Here is a 26,087-nt window from a genome sequence, read left to right on the forward strand (position 1 = left end):
AGTAAATACCTCATATAATTATTTAAATATAAATACTTCATATAAACATATATTTTTTAATTGAAAAAAAAACTACAAAATACAAGATGCAGATGAATTACTATTTGCCAAAAAGTATTTAAAAAAAAAAACGTGGGCCTTAGTTTGATGACCCTTGATTTACTGAGTCTGTGTTAAACTGAGAGATGTACGTGGAGGATAAATTACTTAAATTCTTTTACATTCATGACAACATTAGGTGACAATATAGAAACTTTACAAATGCCACGTGGCCTATTACAGATTTTTTCACTCCTCCTCGTGAGCAGCTCTTCCTAAACACCCTATAATCAGAGCGTTTCTTCCCGTGTTGCACCCTTTGCTTTCGTCTTATTGACTTAAACACATGTAGGAGCAGCGTCCTTCAGTAGACCTTAGCGTTATCGATCCTGCCTTCCTACACTATAATAGACCCATGAACGCATCGCATTCACAACCACAATAATATTATGGAAAAACACTACTGTATTGACGTATGCTTTTATGGGTTATTTTTGACGTCACTGTCCGTACGGCGGTGTTACCTTACGTATACACTGGTTTCAAATGAGCAGCCATGTTGAAAGCTAATGAACCGATGCCAAAGACGCTTAAAGTCCGTCGATAATGTCATGCGATTTTTGCTTGCTTATTATTGATCCGTTCTCTGAAAATAGGCCTGATCTTTATAGAAACGCAACGAGGGGGAGCTTAATTGTCATTGACTGGTATTGATTTGTACAAACTACGACGAGCGAATAGCTGGGATGAGAAGGCTCCAGAGACAGAGCCATGGAAGAATAGGGGTAATTGTGAGGAAAATTCAGGAGACGGACATGAAAAGTATCCAAATAAAAAGCAGAATTGGAGTAGACGGGTGCGCGGGAGCCTGAACGGTGAGTCTGACAAAAGGAATTACCAAAATTGTGCACTAAATTCAACCAGGAAAAATGCATTTCCTCGTCCTATCAGCTGTCACTTGTATGTCACGGTCGGCCAATCAAAGCCTGCGACCTTTGGTACTGTCTCCCCTTTTTTTCTTGCAGTTTATCCAGCTAAATGCCTCGTAGAAAATTTTAAATATGTAAAATATGATAAGATGCGATAGGCCTGAATAGATATCGCAATGAAGAAATTACATTGTCATGACAGTTTTTAGTAAACAAAGTATAAAGTGATAAAAGTATAAAGAGTAATAATAACTAGCATAATGTTCTGGAGGAGGCATGTTAATTATATGATTTCATACAGGTGAAATAGAAAATTAAAGCTATACTTCAGAACATTCTCCATGGAGTTAGATGAGTTTTATGCCAAACTGTGGAAGATCACAGCCAAAGGAATAACATTTCCATGAAAACAAGCAGGTAGAGACCCCCTTCTCCAGGTCAAATAAGAGTCAGGTTTGTGGAGATGGAGTCTCACTCATAGTAAAGACACATGTTTTTCAGTGCAAATAAAGATCTAAAATAGACCTAAAGAAATAAATAAGTAAGTAAGTAAGTTTATTTATGTTTTTAATCAATTAATTAATTTATTTACATAGCACTTTTCACAGACATTTGTCACAAAGACGCTTTACAGAGCATTATTCAGTCACTCCATACCCACTGGTTGTAAGAAACTTTGTAAACTATTGTAGCCACAGCTGTCCTGTGGCAGCCTGACTGAAGTGCGGCTGCCAATCCCTCTGACCACCACCATCACTCACGTACACACCACTTTCATACTAGGCAATGTGGGTGAAGTGCTTTACCTAAGGACACAACAACAGTTTTTGTGACTGACGCCCGACTGTGGCTCCTGATTTTTCCTGTGGTCTCCCATCAAAGTACTAACCAGACCCAGTCCTGCTGAGCTTCTGACATTTGATGGGATCAGGCTTTGACAAGCCAGTATGGCACTGGTGCATTGTGTAACTTTTTCGGTTAAGGGTCCGTCATCTGTCTGTTTCTACGGATATGTCATCGCTCTGCCTGAAATGTTCCACTGTGTGTGAACTGTGAAAAAAACCTGGACTCCCAAGGAATATGGGCAAGCTTGTACATCACCACAGCGTGATTAATTTAGTGGCTTTTTGGTTAAAGTACAACAACAGACAAGACAATAAATTGATAATAATAATAATAATAATAATAATAATAATAATAATAAACAATAAAATTTATAATAAAATAATAATTAAGTAAAGGGTTCTGTATCATTCCCTTTTTCTTTTAGATTAATTAGGTAAGATTTAGGTTATTTTATTTTAAATTTAACTAATTAATTTTATTTATGTTATTTATTTATTTAATTTCTAAATGGGTTCCATTCCAGACAAAGCAATAGCATCTTCACGGAGAAAAGCATTTGACGGACCCTCCGCCAGAAAAGTTACAGAATGCATCTTTAAAACAAAAAACAAAAACATAGTCATTTGAGTTGCTTCAGAACATACTCGAGCAGGTCTATACTGTATGTTTACCAGTATATCTGACACCGAGGCATGAACAGTCCATTTAAAGACTCCACTTATAGATAAACATGAAAACTACACTGTATAAACACTCTGAAATATGCATTAGAAATGATATACAGCCTGTCACTGCGCTACATGAAGAGCTATAACTCCCCCCTGGTCCAGATTGATTTCTTCGGTTTACTTTGGAAAGTAAACTGAAGCTGGTTATTCGAGACTCACCAAACACTTATTATTCATTATACATTGACTCTTAGCCTTTTACTCCCCGGGTGCTCTGTGGCGATGTGTGCTCGCTGACCCGCGGCGCCCTCTGCGGGGTGGGGTGGCCTTAGCATACATTATCATAGCCCAGGTGAAGCAGGTGAAGGGGACATTTGTGCATAGTGATGAGAGGTTATGCCCACCGTGTCCTTATTTAAACCTCAAAGAGAAAGTCAGAAGCAGAGTTGAACTATAGGACCCTCAAGGATTAGTCTTGGGGCCTTAATTATTTAATCTCGATATAAATAATGACATTTCTTTATGAGCTGAGAGTGCAGGCAAACTAGCACAGACACTAAAACTGAAGTAGTAGCCTAGTAGTAGTAGTAGTAGTAGCCTAGTAGTGAAAGAAGAGTTAAACTATAGGGCTGATTTAAGTAGTCCCTCAATGATCAGTCTTGGGGCCTTAATTATTTATTCTTGTATAAATAATGACATTTCTTTATTAGAGAGAGAGTGTAGTAGTAGTAGTAGTAGCAGCAGCAGCAGTAGTAGTAGTAGTAGTAGTTGCTTAGTAGTGAAAGAAGCAGAGTTCAACTATAGGACTGATTTAAGTAGTCCCACAAGGATCAGTCTTGGGGCCTTAATTATTTAATCTTGATATAAATAATGACATTTCTTTATTAGAGAGAAAGTGCAGTAGTAGTAGTAGTAGTAGTAGTAGTAGTCATAGTAGTATTAGTTGCGTAGTAGTAAAAGAAGCAGAGTTCAACTATAGGACTGATTTAAGTAGTCCCACAAGGATCAGTCTTGGGGCCTTAATTATTTAATCTTGATATAAATAATGACATTTCTTTATTAGAGAGAGAGTGCAGTAGTAGTAGTAGCAGTAGTAGTCGTAGTAGTAGTAGTAGTAGTAGTAGTTGCCTAGTAGTGAAAGAAGCAGAGTTCAACTATAGGACTGATTTAAGAGACCCACAAGGATCAGTCTTGGGGCCTTAATTATTTAATCTTGATATAAATAATGACTTTTCCTTATGAGCTGAGAGTGCGGGTAAACTAGCACAGACACTAAAACTTAAGTAGTTGCCTAGTAGTAGTAGTAGCAGTAGTAATAGTAGTAGTGGTAGTAGTAGTAGTAGTAGTAGTAGTAGTAGCCTAGGTAGTGAAAGAAGCAGAGTTAAACGATAGTACTGATTTAAGTAGTCCCACAAGGATCACTCTTGGGGCCTTAATTATTTAATCTCTATATACATAATGTAATTGATGCTCATTTTTCTTCATAAGCTGAGGGTGCATTCAAACTTGACACACTACGTCAGAATTGGAAAGATTTATACTGATACAAAACCAAGAACTCAACCCCAACCAGGACTAAACCAAAACTGTAACAGGACCAAATCTTGTCTATATCATGTCTAAGGCTACGTTTACATATCGCGGTATGTTGAGAAACAAATATTTCCCTCCGTTTTCCAAAATAACATGCTGCTAAACCAGAACTACACCAAAACTAAAACCAGGACTAAACCAGGCCTAAACCAGGACTGAACTAGGTCTAAAACTGGAATTAAAACATGACTAAACCAGGTCTAAAACAGGTGTAAAACCAGGATTAACCAGGACTAAACCAGAACTAAAACATGTCTAAAACCGGGACAAAACAGAACTAAACTTGGACTAAAATGGGTCTAAAATAGGTCTAAAAAAGGACTAAACCAGAACTAAACCAGGACTAAACCAGGTAAACCAGAACTAAAACAGGACAAAAGCAGGTCTAAAACAGGTCTAAAACAGGTCTAAACCAGGTCTAAACCAGAACTAAACCAGGACTAAAGCAGGACTAAACCAGGCCTAAAACCATGACTAAACCAGGTCTTAAAACATGTCTTAAAACAAGTCCAAAACCATGACTAAACTAGGACTAAACCAGGTCTACAGCAGAACTAAACTAGGTCTAAAACAGAAGGCATACTGTGGAACATTCAAGGCAGAGCAATGACGTATCCATAGCAACAATCAGGTGACGAACCCCCAACCAACAAGTTACACAGTGCACCTTTAAGAGAAGACATAAAACACTCCACTGTAGTTTTTTTTTGATGAAGGAACAGAATTACAACAAAGTTCAGAAGTCAATTTTGCATTTCTGTTTTATAATATTTCTTTTGCTTCGTACGACATCATTTCTATCACAATGGCGCTGACTGCCTCGTGCAAGTTAGCATTAAATAATACATGTTTTTGACAAATGCGCTGCAAAATAGCCAAACGAAAAACAAATACACAAAAATACACAAAAAGCATAAACCAGTGTGTACCTGAGGCTGTCTTTCCTGTGCACGGTCACGTACATCTCGTAGACTCTGCCCAAAGGAACTGCCCCGGCGGGAACCAGCAAACTCACCCCTGTAAAGAACAAAACAACACACACACAAAAGAACAAATGAAAATACATAAATAAACAACAACGAGGAGGACAACAGGAGACGCAGCTACAGAGGGACAGAAATGCTGCAACTCTGCTCAGAAACATGATGTAAGAGCTCAGATATGAATGATTTAACTGCTGCGCTGGGACGAGAGGATTTCACTTTACAATGCAACTCATCAAGAAGACAGGAGGGTGGTCAGAAGAATCGAAAATCAGGTACTAATCAATATTAAAAGTACCGTATTTTTCGGATTATAAGGTGCGATATATCAAAAATGTTGAATTCTCTCGTCTATTTTCATACATAAATTGCACCGGATTATAAGACACATTAAGAGAAAAAAAAAAAAAAATGGACAAAACTTGAGACTGATCCCTTAGTCCGGGCCAGAGGCGGCGCTACCATTAGGCAAAAGTAGGCGGCTGCTTAGGGCCCCCAAACCTGGAGGGGCCCCCAACCAATGTCCCTCAGTGACACTAATGGCTTCAGAGTAATTTGATTTTCTCTCAGTTTGATATTAAATGAGAGTAGTTTTACTTTTAAACAATAATCATACGAATAATAATAATAATAATCATGTAATGGATGTAAACAAAAATGTAACTGCAATAGCAAAAAAAAAAAAAAAAAACTACTTTCAGTTCGGATTATCTAGTAGCAGCAGCAGTAGTACTGTTACATGCAGGCATTTGTTTGGTTTGTGTTCTTGCTTTGTCCTCTGCCCTGTGTGTTCAGGTGCTGTGGGTGGGACCAAAACTGGAGCTGATTGGCCAGCTGGCTGCCAATCAGGGTGGAGAGGGCTGTTTATATGGCTGCTAGCCCAGGTTTGTTTGGTTAGGAGGATTGGTTAGGTAAGTTTGGGGATCCCTGTACACTTCATCACGTAGACTTTTGTTGTTAGACACACTAGTTATCAGTTGTTGCCACCCTTGTTGTTTTGAGTTTTCCAAATTCTCTTTTTTAGACCAGGTAGGCTAGGCTTTTGATTTCTTTCCTTTTTGTAGCCTAGTTTTCAGTTAGGGCCTGTTTTGTTATACCTTTTTGTTTGTTGATTTGGCACAACTGGCCCACGCCTCCTCCCACCAACCTTTTGTTCATTTTTTGTGCACTTTGGTGAATGTTTGGCTGTAAAATAAAAAGTTTGCCAAACCGACTTTGCCTCAAGGGTTGTTTTATACATGTTGTGTCCCTTGTTGGTTATAGGGGACATAACAAGTACTAACAGTAGTAGTTGTAGTAGTAGTAGTAGAAGTTGCAGTACTAGCAGTATTCATTTGTTATAAAATGATTCTACTGTTATATTAGTAGTAGTAGTAGTAGTAGTAGTAGTAGTAGTAGTATTAGTAGCAGCAGTATAAGTATTAGTAATAATAGTAGTAATACAAGGAGTAGTAGAAGTTGCAGTACTAGTAGTATTAATTTGTTGGAAAATAATTAATTTATTAATTAAATTTGTTAGAAAATAATTATTATATTGTTATAGTAGTAGTAGTAGTTGCAGTAGTAGTAGCAGTAGTAGCAACAATAGTAACAGTAGTAGTAGTAGTATTAATTTATTTTAAAAAATATGATTCTATTGTTATAATAGTAGTAGTCGTTGCAGTAATAGTTGCAGTGGTAGTTGCAGTAGTAGCAACAATAGTACCAGTAACAGTAGTAGTAGTAGTAGTAGTAGTAGTAGTAGTAGTAGTAGCAGCAGTAGCAGCAGTATAAGTATTAGTAATAATAGTAGTAATACAATGAGTAGTAGAAGTTGCAGTACTAGTAGTATTAATTTGTTAGAAAATAATTAATTAATTAATTAAATCTGTTAGAAAATAATTATTATATTGTTATAGTAGTAGTAGTAGTTGCAGTAGTAGTAGCAGTAGTAGCAACAATAGTAACAGTAGTAGTAGTAGTATTAATTTATTTTAAAAAATATGATTCTATTGTTATAATAGTAGTAGTCGTTGCAGTAATAGTTGCAGTGGTAGTTGCAGTAGTAGCAACAGTAGTAGTTGTAGTAGTAGTAGTAGTAGTAGTAGTAGAAGTAAGTAGTAGTAGTAGTAGTAGTAGTAGTAGTAGTAGTAGTAGTTGTTGTTGTTGTTGTTGTTGTTGTTGTTGTTGTTGTTGTTGTTGTTGTTGTTGTTGTTGTTGTTGTTGTTGTTGTTGTTGTTGTTGTAACTGTTGTTGTAATAATAACAGTAGCAGCAGTAGAAGTTGCAGTTGTAGTATACATAGTACTAGGTGCAGTATTAGTAGTAATATATGCATAGCAGTAGTAGTATTTTCATTAGTTAGAAAATAAAAATGATTTTATAGTTTTATAATTGCACACACTAATTAACTTGATGTTAATTAAGAAGAATAGCAGTGAGACGTATTTTTCGAGGGATTAGTTTTGGTGATTATCTGCAGTTACGTCTCGTCAGTGGCGTGTTTCTCATCATAAATCCCACATTAAGCGCACACTCTCCTCTCATTTCTCTTCCAGGTGCTGCTGGTGTTGGTGAAAGTCATTCATAAAAGCTGATTCATTGGCCTGTCCGCTCGGAAACGCCGGCCGCACTAGATCCATCATCAGAATTTATGAAGTCAAACTTTGTCTTTGGGAAATATCAAATAAAGAGAGCGCCCCCATCAGGAGCTCTGCATTATTCATGTGTCCTTCTGCCTCTGCACTTAAATCACTTACACCACAACAGTTTCACTTTCAGACGTTCAGACTGGAGCAAGAGGAGAAAAGACTAGAGGCAAAAAATCTACAGTTCAAGTTTATAATGTTGAGACTTGTGTGAAGCTAACTGGACGCACTGCTCTGTCTGCTGAAGTGCTGTTACTCAAATCTGACTTAAGCTGAGCTTTACTTATGTAACTTTTTGGTTGGGGGCCATCATTTGCTTTGCTTTGTTTCTGTGGATATGTCATTGCTTTGATTAGAATGTTCCACAGTAAGACATTAAACAGCTCTAACTTGCATGTATTCAATTGCATGAGGATTTTATAGCTCAAAATATCACAGATCTGACCTGTAACTTGGTCTGGTTTGGTCTCCATGAAGATAGAAAGGTTTAATGCCATACTGTGAAAGATTCCAGATTTTTTATTTTATTTTAATTTTTTTTTTTTTTTTTTTTTTTTTTTTTTTTTTAAGGTCTTGGTCTCGTCTCAGATTCAAGCGCATTTGGACTCGGTCTTGAAGGCGTTTGGACTCGGCCTTAACTTGTTCTTGAAGGCACTTGGACTCGGTCTTGAAGGCACTTGGACTCGGTCTTGAAGGCGCTTGGACTCGGTCTTGTCTTGGTCTTGAAGGAGCTTGGACTTGGTCTTGAAGGTGCTTGGACTTGGTCTTGTCTCAGGTTTGAAGGAGCTTGGACTTGGTCTTGAATGTGCTTGGCCTCGGCCTTGTCTTGGTCTTGAAGGAGCTTGGTCTCAGTCTTGTCTTGGTCTTGAAGGCACTTGGACTCGGTCTTGAAGGCGCTTGGACTCGGTCTTGTCTTGGTCTTGAAGGCGCTTGGACTCAGTCTCGTCTCGATCTCAAAGGTGCTTGGACTCAGTCTTGCTTTGGACTCTAGGTCTGACTCTCAATGAGTGCTATCATATTTCATTACGGCTGCTGCTGTCGGCAATAAACCTTGTAATGGTGTGCGGGAGCGTGCAGGGCTTCTCACTGCAGCCTGTGCACTCGTTTGATATACATGTACCAAAATAACTGTAAAAATAAATAAAATCATGTAAAATAAATTTTGAAAATTAAAAAGATGGTCTCGATTTGGTCTTGATGGGCTGTGGTCTTGGTCTTGTCTCAGTCTCGACCTTTAAAATTCTTGGTCTTATCCCGGTCTTGACCTTTAAAAGTCTTTATCTTGTCTCGGTCTTGACCCTCAGAGGTCTTGGTCTTGTCTTGGTCTCGGGACCCGGCGGTCTCGGAATGGTCTCCATTAGTGCGGTCGTGAGTACAGCACTAGAGAAAAGCATCTGATGGACCCTTCACCAGAAAAGTTACACAGTGCAGGTGAAATGATTTGTGCGCTTAAACAGATCTCTCATACACAAAATTATAATCCCAAAATAGGTAGACTTAGCTAAAAGTTCTTCTTTTTAGTTGAAAATCAAACTCCTAAACAGGACCATGAACGCTTGTATTGATCATGGTCTCCTCAAAATGTCTTGTTTAAATGTATTTAGTATTTTATTTGTAGTTTTCAGATGATTGTAAAACTTTTTTGACTATGTTTCACCACCTCCCAAACATAAATGGATACTGTGCAGCTGTCACTCTCACCTTTTTGTTGAAAATTCAACACCTCCCATTTTTTTTTCTGATCGTTTGCATGCCTGAGCTGTTAAACTATGCGGATTTTATTGTATATTTTCGTAAGTGTAACACTGTACCTGAGCTGTCATGTTCTCGAGCTGTGATGTTCTGAGTTTAGTTTGCTTGTTTCTATTTCTAACTTTTATACCTGAGTTGGGCACGATCAGATGCCCTCCCTGGTTGCTGAAGGAGCCGTGCGCGGTGCATGACGGGTCTCGACTTCGGGCTAGGGTTTGGTTTCGCAGGTTCAGGGTGTCGCTGTGGTCCAACAGAGACTGGGTCACCTGGAGGAACATAAAGAACATAAATTAGAGACACTTATCTGAGAAACCCGAGACTTAAGATCTGTCAAAGCCTCACTGCACTTTCTAATAAACCTCATCTGCTGATAATGGAGTCTGGAGGACACTTTCATAATAGACCTTGATTTCATGATTTTATTAGACTTTTTTAAATAAAATGCATCAAATAAATTCAATTAATAGTTGAGTGCTAGTGTGGAGTGAATGAATAATGCTTTAAAAGACTCTGGGTGTCTCAAAAGGCTCTATATAAATCCAACGCATTATTATTATTAAATGAATTATATGACTTTATATGATTTATTCTTCTGTTTTCACCACTCTTCCAGTTTTTTCGCCTGTTTCATCTCCTTAACACTTCAAATAAAAATGCACATGGTGTTTTTATCGTGTTTTTTATGGCATTTTTATTGTTTATTGTCTTCTGTCCCAGTAACTTCGGCTCCGTCTTAATCCATAACACGGTTCGCCTTTTTGCAGCGTTCTGAGACGACACACTTCAGCTGTTCTTGTTCTGCTTTTCGTTTCACACTTAAACGGAGGACAATAAACACAGAGGCAACAGAAATCCAGAAATGTGCTCATAATACAGTAAACCGAGACGAGGGGGCGTTCTTTCTTTCGGACACTGTTCTGTGTTCTGTTTCTTTCGGATTCTGTTCTGAACAAGTGGGACTGCAGAGAGCGCTGCACCAAATAAACCAGCAGCAAGACACGTCACAGCAACATCTCGTGACTCTCCTAACACCGACCACAGACTGCAATCCAAACATGTCACGATAAATTTAAAAAAACTTGTCTGTTAGATGAAAACAAAAAAGTAATATTGCGTATAGGCCCGGTACGACAAAACTGTTTTGATTAGCGTTTTTTTCGCTCTGGAGTATAAGTCACCCCAGTCAAAAAATGCGTAATGAAGAAGAAAAAAACATATAAGTCTCAATTTTTGGGGGGAGAATCAGAGAGCAGAAACTGACATTTCATCTTAAAAGTCAAGTTCTAGTAATAACAATAGAACAGAGAACAAAAGACTGTTAACGTCACATATGAACAGTTCTTTAGATAAACTATAGCATGAACAACAGAACAGAACAAGTTTAACAAACTCTCCATCTCACTCCAAATCACTAAATCCATTCAATTCTTCATCCTCGGTGTCACTTCTGAGCAACTCCACGACCTCCAGAGGTAAACAGAGCGTCGCTTCCTCTTCTGTGTCGCTGTCGTCAGACTCAGCATCAGTTCCAGTTAGAATTATTCCGGTCTTTCTGAATCCCGACAGGATGGTTTCGGTGTCACTGAAATCCAGGCTTTGTCCATCCATCCAGTGACTTCCAGGAAAGTTTCACGGTGCACCCTCCTGGTGTTACAAGTTTCTCGCTCACTCCAAACTTTCTTTCTGCTGCTCCATTATCGTTTTTGGCTGAGTATTTCACTACTTGCTTAATAAGTTTGTTTCAATTTTAAATGTTCAGTGTTACAGAAGTAATGGTGCGATCCACTGACATGATACAGACAGGACAGAGGCTCTTTCTGCAGGAGACATGTGCAGTAGAGCCAAGTGACAATGGTACAGGGGGAACAGGAGCAGCAGATACTGACACACAAGACTAGAACCTCTTGCAGCTTCAGTGCGAACATTTTAATATATAAGTCGCACCTGAGTATAAGTCTCAAGAAACACCCAAACCATGAAAAAAAGTGTGACTTATAGTCTGAAAAATATGGTACTACTGCTACTTAGTTAGCAGTAGTACCATCAAAGTAGGAATAGTAGCATTTACCAATTCTCCATCATCTGTGTTGTGTTTTACCTTTGGAGAGAGTTTGCAGGACAGGTCTCCTCCCAGGTCTTCCACAGGGGTCACCAGCCCAGAGGAGTTGTAGACCTTGATCTTGAGGTTGGGCAGAGGGTCCAGCAGAGGAGAGTTGGTCATGGGGATCTTATCGGACACATCGTGGAGCGCGTAGACCGGACCGCGGTACAGGGCGGCGGCGTTGGTCAGGTCTGGAGGAGCGGTCAGCTGATCGGCTACAGAGGAGGGGAGAAGCGACAAGAGATATTAGAGAATGGTTGGAGGTAGATTTCGATTTTTTTGTCCCTTTTTCTTTGCGATATAAGTTTAAAAAACAGAGGGAACAACAACTCCAGGAGTATTAACATGAGAGAAAACTGAAATAAGAACTGATGAAGTAATACAAGAACCCCATGCATCTTCCTTGAGGTCTGAATTATTACACTATACTTCTAAAAAACGTACAGAATATTTTGTTCTTTGCTGTGGACTGATTCTTGTGAGCTTTAAGCCATGTTATAATGCAGCCAGAGTTGTTTTGTTTCATTCACCCGTGTTTGAGTAAACCTTTATTGTAAGTCTGTCTACCTTTCCAAAGCTCAAAATGCTCTGTTCCACGTTGTGATGTCATGAAGCGGTAGTTTTCAAAAATTCACAGCCACCTTTTTACCTTTTGTTCAGTAGTAAATGGCAATTCCAGAGCTAAAATGATTCTAGCGAAGGTGCATGGAGTTTGAAAACACAGTAGAGCACTTCTTGTGTGACGATAACTCCTAAATATGGAAAGTTTGAGTGTTAAACATGTGTGAAAGAAACAAAACACAACTCAACAAGCGATGTTTTTGATGAGGAAACAACATTATAAACCAGTGTTGTACCTGTTCATATTTTCGGCGACTCTGAAATGAACGCATTCTATTACTGCCCGATGAACGAATTATGAACACATTTATTCTGGTGTCCGTGAAATCTATTTAACTTCGTTCAACAGGGTGCCAGATTTCTTTAGTGTTCCAGGTGAAAACCCAGCTAAAAACACCGTAAAAAGCCCTTGAAATTTTGCAGAAAAACATTCAATCTGGCAACAACATGAGCCACCAGTGTCGCATTGCCACACACGTCATTGAAACAAAACAAAACAAAAATAGAGGGATTATCAGACTATGTCACGCTTCTGTCTGGTATCATGTCAGCATTCTGTAGGATTTCAGCAAATTTCAGGCTCTCCGGGGGGCTAGGCTTGTTGTATTGTATTGTATTGTAGTGTTTCCCAAACTTTTTTTTTTTCTGGGGACCCATATTTTAAAAGTCACAAATCTTCGCGACCCAAGTCAATAGACATTATTTGTAAATTGCTAAATAAATCTGTGACTGTTAATGAACATTGATGAGGATATTTTATTGTTGACTGAGTGATCGTGTCTCTCTGAACAATTAGTATTACTCAAGTTTAAAAAAATTAAAAACAGTAATCAGTGTTTCTCACAGAACAACAGAACATCGTTAGGCAAGGCAGTGCTACCGGAAAAGTAAGGAGCGGGAGTGCGTGGAGATGTATATATGTATATATTTGTATACTGTAGACTTAAAAAAATCTCTTGCGAACTTTCTTTGTTAAACTGATTAAATAATTTCTGTCTGTGGTTCTATTTGAGCTTTGAAAAATAATCGCTCGCAGCAACGTATTGGAAAAAAAAAAAAATAAAAAATTGGAGCTATAAACAAACTATTAACTATTAACAATTATGAACTATGAAAGAACCAGAGGTGAGGACTTGTAAGTCTTGACTTGGACTCGAGTCAGACTTAAGTATTTATTTTTAGGACTTGAGACTTGACTTAATAAAATGGGCAAAGACTTGGGACTCGACTTGGACTTGAAGGTCAATGACTTGAGACTTCACTCGGACTTGAGAAGACTTGACGCTTCTAAAAGGTTATGTTTTTAGAAAATACTTTTCTCTTTCCAGTTAAATGTGGCACTGAATATTGCAGGAACAAACTGGAACATGTCGCTCCCACTTCTGTTTGTTGCTTTGGATGGAAATGGAGTACTGTGGTGTGGTATCCTCAAATGTACTACAGTAATAAATAGTACAAGTTAGTAAAACAGAGGGAACTACAGAGAACATGATTCTTCCATTTTAGTGCAGACTTCACAACAAAATGATAATATAATATTTAGCAAATTTTAAATCTGAATTCTTTATTATTCCGTAATGATTCACACTAAGATCTTGTCAAGACATTTAAAAAGGAAAAATGAGCCTTTCTACAACTATATAAATACTCATATATAAATATACTGTGACTTTTTAAGTACAATTTAGTTTAAAAGTCATAGAAATTGCAAAAAAAACAAAAACAAAGCTATATTTGGTACTTTGGTTTAAAGACTTGAAATGACTTGAAGCTCAAAGCAGACGACTTGGACTTGACTTGGACTCATGGGCCAGTGACTCGAGACTCGACTTGGACTTTCCTGTTTTTGACTTGGGACTTGACTCGGACTAGAGGCTTACTTGAGACTTGCAAAACAACGACTTGGTCCCACCTCTGGAACGAAACTAGTTCATTTTGAAATTTGCGAACTGAACTTTGAATTAGTTTGTGTAGAAAATTAAGTTTCCAAACACAGATTAAAACATTAAAACAGATAATCAGAAAATAGTCTGAAATCGTCTCTTTAAAGCCAAATGATTCTCTGGTTGATTTCACTGTGTCGGTTTTACAACTAACCCTTTTCTTTTTTTTTTTTTTTACTATTTTTTGTAAACAGAAATCAATATTTAGTCTTAAAAATGCTCAAATTAAGCTGAACCACTTTTTGGATTCAAATCATCATCGGGAGTCGCCGCGCAATCAATTTACAGTTAATTCTTCATAAAATCCTCCCTATTTAAACAATATTCCCATCCTCGAGAAGGATTTCATTTCTTTATTTTTCATTAACTTACGGATTAATCCAACTCTCCCCCAAAGGTAATTATCAGCGTCTTCAGAAAACACTGAAAACCCACATCTGAGTCTGGCAATTAAGTACCGTGGCGTTGGGCTCCTGTTGTGGCGAATCGTTTTTGGGGAAAAGTGTTGCCTCAGTTGAGATGATAAATTCTGCTCTGGCGCCCCACCATCACGCACCTGTCGCACTCATAAACCTGTTTACCGGCTGAGCTCGGGAACCTGCTGAAATTCAATTAAGAACGCAACAACCGACAGCAGAGAAGTCGGGCGGAAAAATGGGGGAAAAATACTGAAAGTGCATGTGACGGGTTTTCATGTTTTTCCAATTCTGACTTGGTTTGGAGGGTAGTTCCTGTGGTAAATATTTATCATAGTTTTAAGTCAGTTCAGTGGAAAAAAGGAGAAGAAAAGTAAAAAAATAAATAAATAAAAAATACAGGAAGTAGCGCTGAGCTCAAAAACAGACAATTTACGTGCAAAGAAGGCATTTTTTTTTGGGCATTTATTACGCAAATTTGACTCTTATGAGCTCTACGGCCAAAAACAGACCTGGAGTTGTGTTTTGTTTCGTTCACACATGTTTGAGTAATTCTTTATTTTTAGTCCGTCTACATCTCCAAAGCTCAAAATGCTCTGTTCCACCTCGTGATGTCACAAAGTGGAAGTGGAAATGGAAGTTAACAGCTCTTTTTTTCTTTTTTGTTCAGTAGATATTAACAGTTCCAGGGCTGAAATCATCTAAATGATTCTAGTGAAGGTGTACGGAGTTTGAAAACACAGTGGAGCGCTTCCAGTATTACCACGTGACGTCACAAGGTGGTACAGTAAGTGTTTTCAGTTTGAGAGAAGAACTAAACTCACCTAGATTTGCAAGGTTTGTGTGTTAAACATGTGCGAATGAAACAAAACATAAGGTCTGTTTGTGATGAGGAAACGTTATAAAAGCAAAAACACCATAAAATTGGCTTTTAAAAATGTATTAAACAACAAAATAAAGGTTTTGTCATTTATTTTAATTTAATTAGTTTAATTGTAACTTTCGCACAGTTAAGACAAGATTTCGCTGTTGTCTGTGTTTGGTAGGTAACACTTATGGAATTACCTCTATATAAGTCATATCTGTCCATGTCCAACCATGAAAATTATAAAACCATAAAATTACAAACTTGGGCAAAATTTTAATTCTACTTTTATTTCTATTTTTATTTCTATGTATTTTACTTCAATGGGATTTTAACTGTTAGTACAACATATATTTATATATTTACCTTTTATTGCTGTAGCCAAAAACAACATATTTACATGTTTCTATAAGCTTCGTCATAACAACTCACTGTTATGTAACAGATAATACTCCCTACAACTGTACAACTCATGTAATGATAATACTCCCTACAACTGTACAACTCACCCTTATGTAACAGATAATACTCCCTACAACTGTACAACAACTCACCCTTATGTAACAGATAATACTCCCTACAACTGTACAGTTCACCTTTATGTAACAGATAATACTCCCTACAACTGTACAACTTATGTAACAGATAATACTCCCTACAACTGTACAACAACTCACCTTATGTAACAGATAATACTCCCTACAACTGTACAGTTCACCTTTATGTAACAGATAATACTCCCTACGACTGTACAACTCACCCTTATGTAATGGATAATACTCCCTACAACTGTACAACTCATGTAATGGATAATACTCCCTACAACTGTACAACTCACCCTTATGTAACAGATAATACTCCCGACAACTGTACAACTCACTCTTATGTAACGGATAATACTCCCTACAACGGTACAACTCACCCTTATGTAACAGATAATACTCCCTACAACTGTACAACAACTATCCTTATGTAACAGTAATACTCCCTACAACTGTACAACTCACCCTTATGTAAGAGATAATACTCCCTACAACATCATTATTTACTCTTTGCACAGTTTTCTATGTTTTATTTTTACTTTTACTTATTTTACACCAGGTTCTTGTTATTTTTGCTACTTATTTTGAATTTATTATCACGGTTTATATTTTTTCTTTTTATTATTATATTATATTGTGATGTTTGAGATTCCTGTGACCAAATAATTCCCCTCGTGGATCAATAAAGTTTGTCCAAGTCTTCGTCTAAGTTTGAAGAGGACCCAGGACGGATCGTAAATGAGTGAAATGAGAAGTCTAACCTGTCACATTCACTTTAATCGAAAAACACTGAGGGACAGAGGAGTCAGAGCCGCTTTAATCCGCCAATAATCCCCCTGAAAAGAGGAGATGTTTTACTAATGAAGTCGGCCTAATCTCATAAAACTCATCCACATTATACACGTTTGTGCCATTTTCATATTTGAGCTCTGACGTTTTTCCATTACGGAATGAGGTTTTCCAATAAAGCTGAAATAACATGTGTGTAATGGAGTTGTGTATCCAATTTCAGAGAGACGTGTTGACAGTAAATAAACATGGGTGTAATTTCTTCGCTCACGTTATGTCATGTTTTCACGTTTTCCGCTTTTGTTCTTATATCAGATTCAATTTAAAATGATTTACCCGAGCAGCCGGTCCCTCCTACGTTCTGACAACACCAGGACTGAACCAGGACTAAATGAGGTCTAAACCAGGCCTAAACCAGGACTGAACCGGGTCTAAACCAGGACTAAATCAGTGTCATTAGCATAAATCTATACACGATTCGGATTATTTTGTGAAATCCGATTTTTTTGCGAGTTCGTTCAGATTTCCAATAAAATGCGACTTGTATGTGATCTCCAATGTGAACTTTAAACGCTCCAAAAGTGTCCCGCATGAGCATTAGAGGACACAATGACGTCACACAAAGCGAGCGAGTTCAGTGTTTACGGAAGTCGTTTAAAGGCTGGGCTTGTCTCCCAAAATATGGTCCAGTTCTTTGTTAAATGGACAGGTTACACGTCCACGTTACACCGGCCACTTCATTTATTTGAGACTTTAGCCTCCTTGTATTTGCCTCGCAGGCTCTTTATTTTTTGTTGATATTGGAGCCAACAAAAAGACTGAAGTTGCATGTCAAAGTTCGGGTATGTATCGGTTTTAGGAGCACATGTCCAAGTGGCCTGGGTTGTATTTGAAAAAATCAGATCTGTATCATTCAGACGGTCATTAAAATATTTAGAGTATATAAAAATGTGATCATTTATCATTTAAAAGATCAGATACAGAAGCATAGGGGTGAACAAAATCAGATTTGGGTCACTTCAGGCTGCAGTCTGAACGTCGCTTTAGACCTCCAGGTATGTTTTTGATGAAGCAATAAGATTCTAAAATGACTTAAAAACTCACGAGAATCTATTTCCATTTGTTTTCTCAATGATCTCAACAGAACAAATGACCCAATTTAAAATAGTAAAGTAAGTCTGTGTGTGGTGCACCTGTCAGTGTGGTGCATGTGTGTGCACCTGTCAGTGTCACCTGTCACACCTGTCAGTGTGGTGTGCACACCTGTCAGTGTGGTCAGTGTCACCCTGTCAGTGTGACCTGTCAGTACACCTGTCAGTGTGCACACTGTCAGTGTGGCAAACCTGTCAGTGTGCGTGCACCTGTCAGTGTGCGGTGCACCTGTCAGTGTGACCTGTCAGTCACCTGTCAGTGTGCGGTGCACCTGTCAGTGTGTGGGTGCACCTGTCAGTGTGCGGTGCACCTGTCAGTGTGTGCGGTGCACCTGTCAGTGTTTGGGCACCTGTCAGTGTTCGGTGCACCTGTCAGTATGCGGTGCACCTGTCAGTGTGCGGTGCACCTGTCAGTGTTGCGGTGCACCTGTCAGTGTGCGGGGCACCTGTCAGTGTGCGGGGCACCTGTCAGTGTGTGGTGCACCTGTCAGTGTGTGCGGTGGCACCTGTCAGTGTTTGGGCACCTGTCAGTGTGTGCGGTGCACCTGTCAGTGTGCGGGGCACCTGTCAGTGTTCGGTGCACCTGTCAGTATGCGGTGCACCTGTCAGTGTGCACCTGTCAGTGTGGTGCACCTGTCAGTGTGTGGGGCACCTGTCAGTGTGTGCGGTGCACCTGTCAGTGTGCGGGGCACCTGTCAGTGTTGTGGTGGGCACCTGTCAGTGTGCGGTGCACCTGTCAGTGTGCGGTGCACCTGTCAGTCAGTGCTTCGTACCTGATCGTGCGGTCTTGATGATGACGGACTGGAAGCCTCCGTTGAGCGCCGAAGAGTCGATGATGACCGAGTCGAAGTCGCGGTGAGTTTTTCGGTAAATGAACAACGCCACGATCACGGAGATGACCAGGCACATGATGACGGCGATGACCACGCCCACGTACAGCGCCACGGCGTCCGAGCTGGAGGCCGCTACAGCAACACACGAGGGACAAAAAGGGTTCGGTCATTACCGTGCATAGAGTCATTCAGATTACAATAGACACTAGAGATACTTTCAAAACGATGCAAAATGGATTTAAACGGCACATTCTCAGGAGCCCGTGATCAATACGAGCGTTCATGGTCCCGTTTAGGAGTTTGATTTTCAGCAAAAGGTGAGAGACAAATCAGCTCACCCCTTATAGTTCCAGCTAAATCAGTTCTTGCGGGGCAGATTGCATTAAAATAAAACTCAGATTAAAGTCTAACAGAGCCTCAAACCGATCAGAGCTTCTCGTTTGCATCACAGCTCCAGGGAATGTTGATGAAATCGGCTGCAAAATATCAATACATTTTAACTTAACTCTCTCAACATGTAACATTTTCTCTTTTATTTTTGTCTTTGCCACATTAGCTGCTACGATTTTTGATTACCGTATTTTCGGACTATAAAGTGCACCGGATTATAAAACACAATCAACTTCTGTCGGCTGTACTTTACGAGTGAAAAGTAAAAGTATTTTGCAGTATTTTTTGAACAATTAAAGCATCGAATGTTGTGATTTTGATAAAGAATTCAATGAGTTCTTAATTTTTCTAGCTGTTTTTGTGTCTTTGTGTATTTGTTTTGCTCAAAGTTGGGACGTGAACTCAAATTAAATGTGCTCAAAATCAGTCTCAGCCATTTCAGCAGGTTTCAAATCATGAAGTAAACTACTTTTTACTTTTAAGTTCAGATCTAAAATGAAGATACCTGCTCTCGAATGTAGTGAAGTGAAAGTAAGTAGTTTTTGGTTGAGGGTCTGTCTCCTGCACGGCAAAAAGTGGAGTTTTAAAAATGACTCTCAGTGAATCAATTTTAACATTTTCTCAGGGTTTATATGAGTCTAATCGGTTCAAGAGTTAATTTAACATTTTTTTGGAAATGTTAATTAAGTAACACCGGACCAAAGTTTCTGTTGAACCCCGAAATCAAGAGTTATATTCACGTTTTGAGAGTAAACGGATAACACTTTGTAGATTTATCCTGATTTTGCTAAATAACACACAGAGGCGTTTTATTTTTACACTTTGTTTTAGTTAATTTAAGATGAAATTATTTACAAAACTGGTTCAAACTGGTCTTCTTTTCTTTAACTTTAACTTCAACTATCAACTCTGGCAAATAGGTGAGTTTCATTGTTGACAAAAGCGCGTTGCATGCTGGGAAGTATTTTGGTTGACGGCAAGAAACACTAATTCAGCATGACGGACGGATCGAGAAAGCACGTAAAGGGTATTGATCCCGGTTATTTATCCACTCTAACGGCAGAGGACTGAAGACGATTTGACCAGAAATTGGTCATAAGCATCGATGGAGCCAAATCACACTTTTCAACCCCGACAAAAGGTGGACCAAACCAAATTTCTGGTCGGAATCGCCAACTACCTGGAACAAATATTCACTTCGGCGATATCCACAATGACTTGGTGGAAACTCCTGGGCCATTCACAGCAGAAAAGATGAAAACCTCCAAGAGTCTCGATGTGTTGTTGAACTTGTTGGAGTCCACGGTTTGTTAGGATCTTCTACGTTTGCTCTGCGGATGTTTGAAAGCCGTTTAATTCACCGTTAGCGGTTCTTTTCACTCAGAATATGAAAAAGACATTTTCCTTCTTCCGTGCTTCTATTTGTGCATCCGATAATGCAGCAGGAATTTACCATTATCGGGGATAAATACGCGAGGTTACGCACTGTGTTTGACGCTATCGTGTTTCTTGCCTCCGACCAAAATATTTCCCAGCATGCAACGCGGGCTTTTAATAACAATGACGTCAGCTGAAACTCGCCTATAACCTCAACTCGGACCCTCATTTAACTTTCAAATTGTTAAAATAGCGCTTTTTGTGTTAAAAAAAACAACTCTGAAACATTTTACCCTGAAATTTTAACCCTCCAGTTTTTGCTGTGTGCGCTGGTTTCTATGGAGATGTCATTTATCTGCCTGGAATGTTCCACAGTATGGCATTAAACATCTCTACTTTGCATTTATTCAATTACAGGTGGATTTATGGCTCAAAAATATCTAGAAAAATGTATATTCTGACTGTGAGTGGGGTCACCTCTCCACAGATCCGACCTGTAACTTGGTCTGGTTTAGTCTCCATGAAGATAGAAAGTTTTAATGCCACACTGTGAAAAAAAGTATACAGCTACCTAAATTTTTTAAAACTATTTTTTGTAGTATTTTACCTTTATTTTTGCACTTTATTATATTCCACGACGGGTGAGGAATAAATTTGGACGACTACAAACATCTTAAAATTAACTAGTTCTGTTTTCACGGTTTTTATGAGAGTAAAAATCAGACACAGCGCCTTTAAACACGTCTGGAGCCCGAGACTGAGACTGCAGAGGAGGAAGAGGAGGGAGAGGAGGAGAGGAGGAAGAGGAGGAAGAGGAGGAGGGGGCAGACTGAGTGGAGCAGGTACTTAGAGCTTAATAAGGCTGTTCATTATTTTACAAGAGCCTTCCTCCTCCTCCTCCTCCATCTGCTCACAAAAACCGCACCTTTGTCTCTCGCAAAACAACTGATGGAGCAAAGAGGGATTCGGAATTACACAGGACATTTAACGGGCCCATGTTACACTATTTTATATTTTCTCTACTGAACGAAAGGCAAAATGTGGCTTGTGACTGTCACTGCATGAAATCACAAGAACAGAGGAGTTTGAGCTTTAGAGATGTTGACTAATAACATTATAACATGAGTGCAGACGCATAGAAAATAGTGTAATATGGGCCCTTTAATCGTGTCCTGACAGGTGAATGTTTTTCTAATTATGACTTGGCGATGGGACAAAACCTGTGGTCAATATTTATCATAGTTTTACATCAATTAAGCAACAATTTGTGAGGAAAAAATAGGAAAATACAGGAAGTAGCACTGAGTTCTAAAACAAAATCCCTCTGTCTGTGTCATTGTTGTCAGTTGAAAGAGTTAAAAAGCAGAACTGGGCCAAATCTGAATTGAGTTGGACACATTTTCCATCTGGACTGGTTCTCGCTGAAAGTATTTACAGGGGTGTCAAACTCAAGTTGTGGGCAAAAGTAAATATTTATTGAAAAAGTTCCACAACATCTGCATGTTTTCTCTTCTTTAGAGATATGCAATGTTAAACCCTTTCTTATTAAAATAAATGTTTTAATTTAATACTTTTGCTTAAACATTGAATCCAGAACACGCTAAATATAAAATAATAACAACATTTTAAATAAATAATGTCTCTAGAGTCTATCTGTAGCCAGTGGACCAGCTCCAGTACATGTTTGATATGATCTCACGGGCCAAATTTGGTCCCCGGGCCTGAGTTTGACATGTCTGTTTCAGAAAAAGGAGGGACTTGGCAGCAGAATACCTTGATCTGATTGGGCGAACCACCCCAAATGCCCACCCACAAGTTTGTTTTTAGCCAATCACAGTTAAAATCACGTATACATCTTGCAGTAAGGAAAAGAAAAACAAGTGTCATGCTGGAGAAGGAAGATGTCACCAACCAATTTCGCGGTACAAATGTGCAGATTAAGGCTGTTTAAGCCATCATCACCATTCACCGGTGTGAATGTTTGTTTTGCTCTGTGTACGCCTGGTGCTTGGGGTTGTCTGAAACTTCTCCGTCTACCATAGAAACCCTGTGATTGGGCTGAGCACTATCCGGGTCGAATTTAAAGCTTACAGCGGGAGCTTCTCAAGATGGATTGTCATGAGTTTGTGGACGCACAAATACAGCGAGAATCCATCTTTCTGCGCAAGGTTACTAAAAAGATGCCAGGATGGTGCCACCTAGTGCATCTGCTCAATTTCATTTCTCTCCAGTGACTAAGTCAGGAATCAGAATACACTAGACGGTTTGCAAAAACCCCGGAAGTGTGAATTCGGGCACCAACCAATCAGCGAAGAGCCAGACATCCTGTGTTGGCAACGATTCCCGAGATCGAGGATTTAAAGCCAGAACAAAAAGAATGTTTGGTGGATTTTATCAAGGGGAAAGACGTTATTGCCCTTCTTCCTATGGGATTTGGGAAAAATGTTAATATACCAGTTAGCCCCAGTAGCAGCGCATTACATACTTCACGACCAAATAGCAGCGACTGGTTAAATTTAAAAAAAGTACCCATCTACCGTCAAGCGAACGAATTCTAACACTGCGAGGTCAGACGGTTTCTATGAAGTGAAACCGGCTGATGAATCAGGCTACTAAAAAGCTACAACCACCTAAAAATTGGCTGGCAGTCTTGTGTGACGTCACGTAGTACTTGACATCTCATCACCACTGGAGCACAAACTCCTTTTGACTGCAAATGTGTCTAAACGGTCAAACGGATATAGCGTTTTCTACCTTCAAGGAACTACTCCCTCGTTCCTACACGTGTGCGCAGACACTGGAGGCGAGGTGGGTGTGTCTTGCCCAAAGAAACAACGGCAGTATTGATCTGTGGGAGCTGGAATCACTGGCTCCGACCAATCAACCAATGCTGTTTGTTCGAACCTCCAACCTCGGGATCAGTGGACAAAATACAGTTCCTGCAGCCCATTTAAGTCCAGTCCAATATTGTACTGATACTAAAACTGCCAAAGCGGACAAAAGGACGAGTAGATATTACGATTAAAACGCCACACGCACAGTTTAGGAGCGACATAAAAGTTGATGTAGTGTTTAGTTCCACTTTAAACTCAGTCAGAGAGAGAAGAACCGAACAAGTTTTCGGGATCACAACAGAGATGAAAAGAGAGAGAGTTAAACGCAAGTGTGCGAGATGAAACGCGACTCCAGCGATGTTTTGGAAGAAGAAAAGCCTTTATTATAACGAGTCTGAAAGAGAAGATGAATAAATATATAAATAAATAAAAACAATCGGCGGTTTAAGCCTGAGCACAAACAAGAAACACGAAAGAAAACGTCCGACTGTTTTGAGAAACGCCGTCGTGTCTCTGAACGAGGATCTGTCTCAGGATTATTACGACCACTTTGCTTAATCTTGTGTGAGAGAAGGAAAGAGAGAGAAAGAGGGATGAAGACAGAGAGAAAGAGAGAAAGAGAGAGAGAGAAAGAGGGACGGAGGAAGTAAAAGAGACAGCGAGGAGTGGATGAGAGAGGGAAAAAGAGAAGAGAAAGAAAAAGACGGAGATAGAGGAGGGCGGGAGAGATGGAGAGATGGAGGGAGTGACAGGAGGAAGGGGGGATAAAGGGGAGAGATAGGGAAAGAGAGGAAAAAGGGATGGAGGGAGAGAGAGAAAGAGAGAGAAGGGAGGATAAGAGAGCGAAAGAGCAAAGAAAGACAGAGACGAAGAGAGAGGAAAAGGGGCCGGGAGAGAGGAAGAGAGGGATGAAGACAGAGAGGTGGAGAGATGGAGGGAGGGACAGGGGGATGGCGGGATCAAGACGGAGAAATAGGGGAGAAAGAAAGAGGGGCGGAGGGAGAGAGAGCGAGGAGAGGATAAGAGAGGGAAAGAGGAGAGAAAGACAGAGACGGAGATAGAGGAACGGGAGTCGGGGGAAAGGGAGAGATAGAGGGAGACAGAGAGATGGAAAGATGGAGGGAGTGACGGGGGATGAGGGATAAAGAGGAAGAGATAGGGAAAGAGAGGAAAAAGGGATGGAGGGAGAGAAAGAGAGAGAAGGGAGGATAAGAGAGCGAAAGAGCAAAGAAAGACAGAGACGAAGAGAGAGGAACAGGGGGGGAGAGAGGAAGAGAGGGATGAAGACAGAGAGGTGGAGAGATGGAGGGAGGACAGGGGGATGAGGGGGATAAAGAGGGAGAGATAGGGAGAGAGAGAGAGAGAGAGAGAGAGAGAGGATAAGAGAGAGAAAGATCAGCGAAAGAAAGAGAAGGAGATAGATGAACAGGGGGAGGAGAGAGGGAAAGATGGACTGAGACGGAGAGATGGAGAGATGGAGGGAGTGACGGGGGGATGAGGGGATAAAGAAGGAGACATAGTGGAGAGAGAAAGATGGAAGGAAGGAGGGAGAGAGCGAGAGACAGTGAGGAAAGGATAAGAGAGGGAAAGAAGAGAGAAAGAAAGAGACAGAGATAGAAGAACAGGAGGCGGGAGAGATGGAGGGAGACAGAGAGATGGAGAGAAAGAGGGAGTGACAGGAGGATGGGGGATAAAGGAGGAGAGATGGGGAGAGAGAAAGAGGGATGGAGGGAGAGAGAGGATAAGACAGGGAAAGAGGAGAGAAAGAAAGAGACGGAGATAGAGGAGCAGAAGACGGGAAAGAGGGAGATGGAGGGAGACAGAGAGATGGAGAGATGGAGGGAGTGACAGGGGATGAGGGGATAAAGAGGAGAGATATGGAAAGAGGGATGGAAGGAGAGAGAGAGCAAGGAAAGGATAAGAGAGGGAAAGAGAAGAGAAAGAAAAAGACAGAGATAGAGGAGGGCGGGAGAGATGGGGGGAGACAGAGAGATGGAGAGAAAGAGGGAGTGAAAGGAGGATGGGGGATAAAGAGGAAGAGATAGGGAAAGAGAGGAAAAAGGGATGGAGGGAGAGAGAGAAAGAGAGAGAAGGGAGGATGAGAGAGCGAAAGAGCAAAGAAAGACAGAGACGAAGAGAGAGGAACAGGGGGCGGGAGAGAGGAAGAGAGGGATGAAGACAGAGAGGTGGAGAGATGGAGGGAGGGACAGGGGGGTGAGGGGATAAAGAGGGAGAGATAGGGAGAGAGATAGAGGGAGAGAGAGAGAGAGGATAAGAGAGAGAAAGATCAGCGAAAGAAAGAGACGGAGATAGATGAACAGGGGGAGGAGAGAGGGAAAGATGGACTGAGACGGAGAGATGGAGAGATGGAGGGAGGGACAGGGGGATGAGGGGATAAAGAGGGAGAGATAGGGAGAGAGATAGAGGGAGAGAGAGAGAGAGAGGAGAGGATAAGAGAGGAAAAGAGGAGAGAAAGAAAGACGGAGATAGAGGAACAGGGGGAGGAGAGAGAGGGAGAAATGAAGGGAGACAGAGAGAGAAAGAGAGGGTAGAGAGAGAGGGATGGAGTGACGGGGGAAAGGGAGAGACAGGAGGAGAGAGAAAGGGGAGATAAGAGAGGGAAAGAGAAGAGAGAGAGACAGAGGAACAAGGCGAGGGCAGAAAGAGTAGAGAGAGATAAAGACGGGAGAAAGAGGGAGAGGAGGGACGAGATGGGGGGATAAAAGAGAGAGGGAAAGAGAATGAGAGATGAGAATGAGAGGAGAAAGAAGAGAGAGGGCAAAGTGAAG

General features: G+C 40.2%; 1 protein-coding gene across 1 annotated transcript in view; it reads right to left on the bottom strand.

Moving 5' to 3' along the window:
* Positions 1 to 26,087, bottom strand: part of unc5ca (unc-5 netrin receptor Ca) — a 662,261-nt gene that overhangs the window by 31,088 nt on the left and 605,086 nt on the right. Inside the window, exons 8-11 of the mRNA XM_055161462.1 lie at positions 18,638 to 18,829; positions 11,535 to 11,752; positions 9,567 to 9,702; positions 5,005 to 5,092 (exon numbers count right to left, since the gene is read on the bottom strand). Of these exons, the coding sequence (XP_055017437.1) occupies positions 5,005 to 5,092; positions 9,567 to 9,702; positions 11,535 to 11,752; positions 18,638 to 18,829 (634 nt within the window). The remainder of the gene's footprint in view (positions 1 to 5,004; positions 5,093 to 9,566; positions 9,703 to 11,534; positions 11,753 to 18,637; positions 18,830 to 26,087) is intronic.

The sequence above is a fragment of the Boleophthalmus pectinirostris genome, unplaced genomic scaffold (assembly GCF_026225935.1).
Source record: "Boleophthalmus pectinirostris isolate CB_2022bp ecotype Guang Dong unplaced genomic scaffold, ASM2622593v1 HiC_scaffold_4, whole genome shotgun sequence".
NCBI classification, from domain to species: Eukaryota; Metazoa; Chordata; class Actinopteri; order Gobiiformes; family Gobiidae; genus Boleophthalmus; species Boleophthalmus pectinirostris.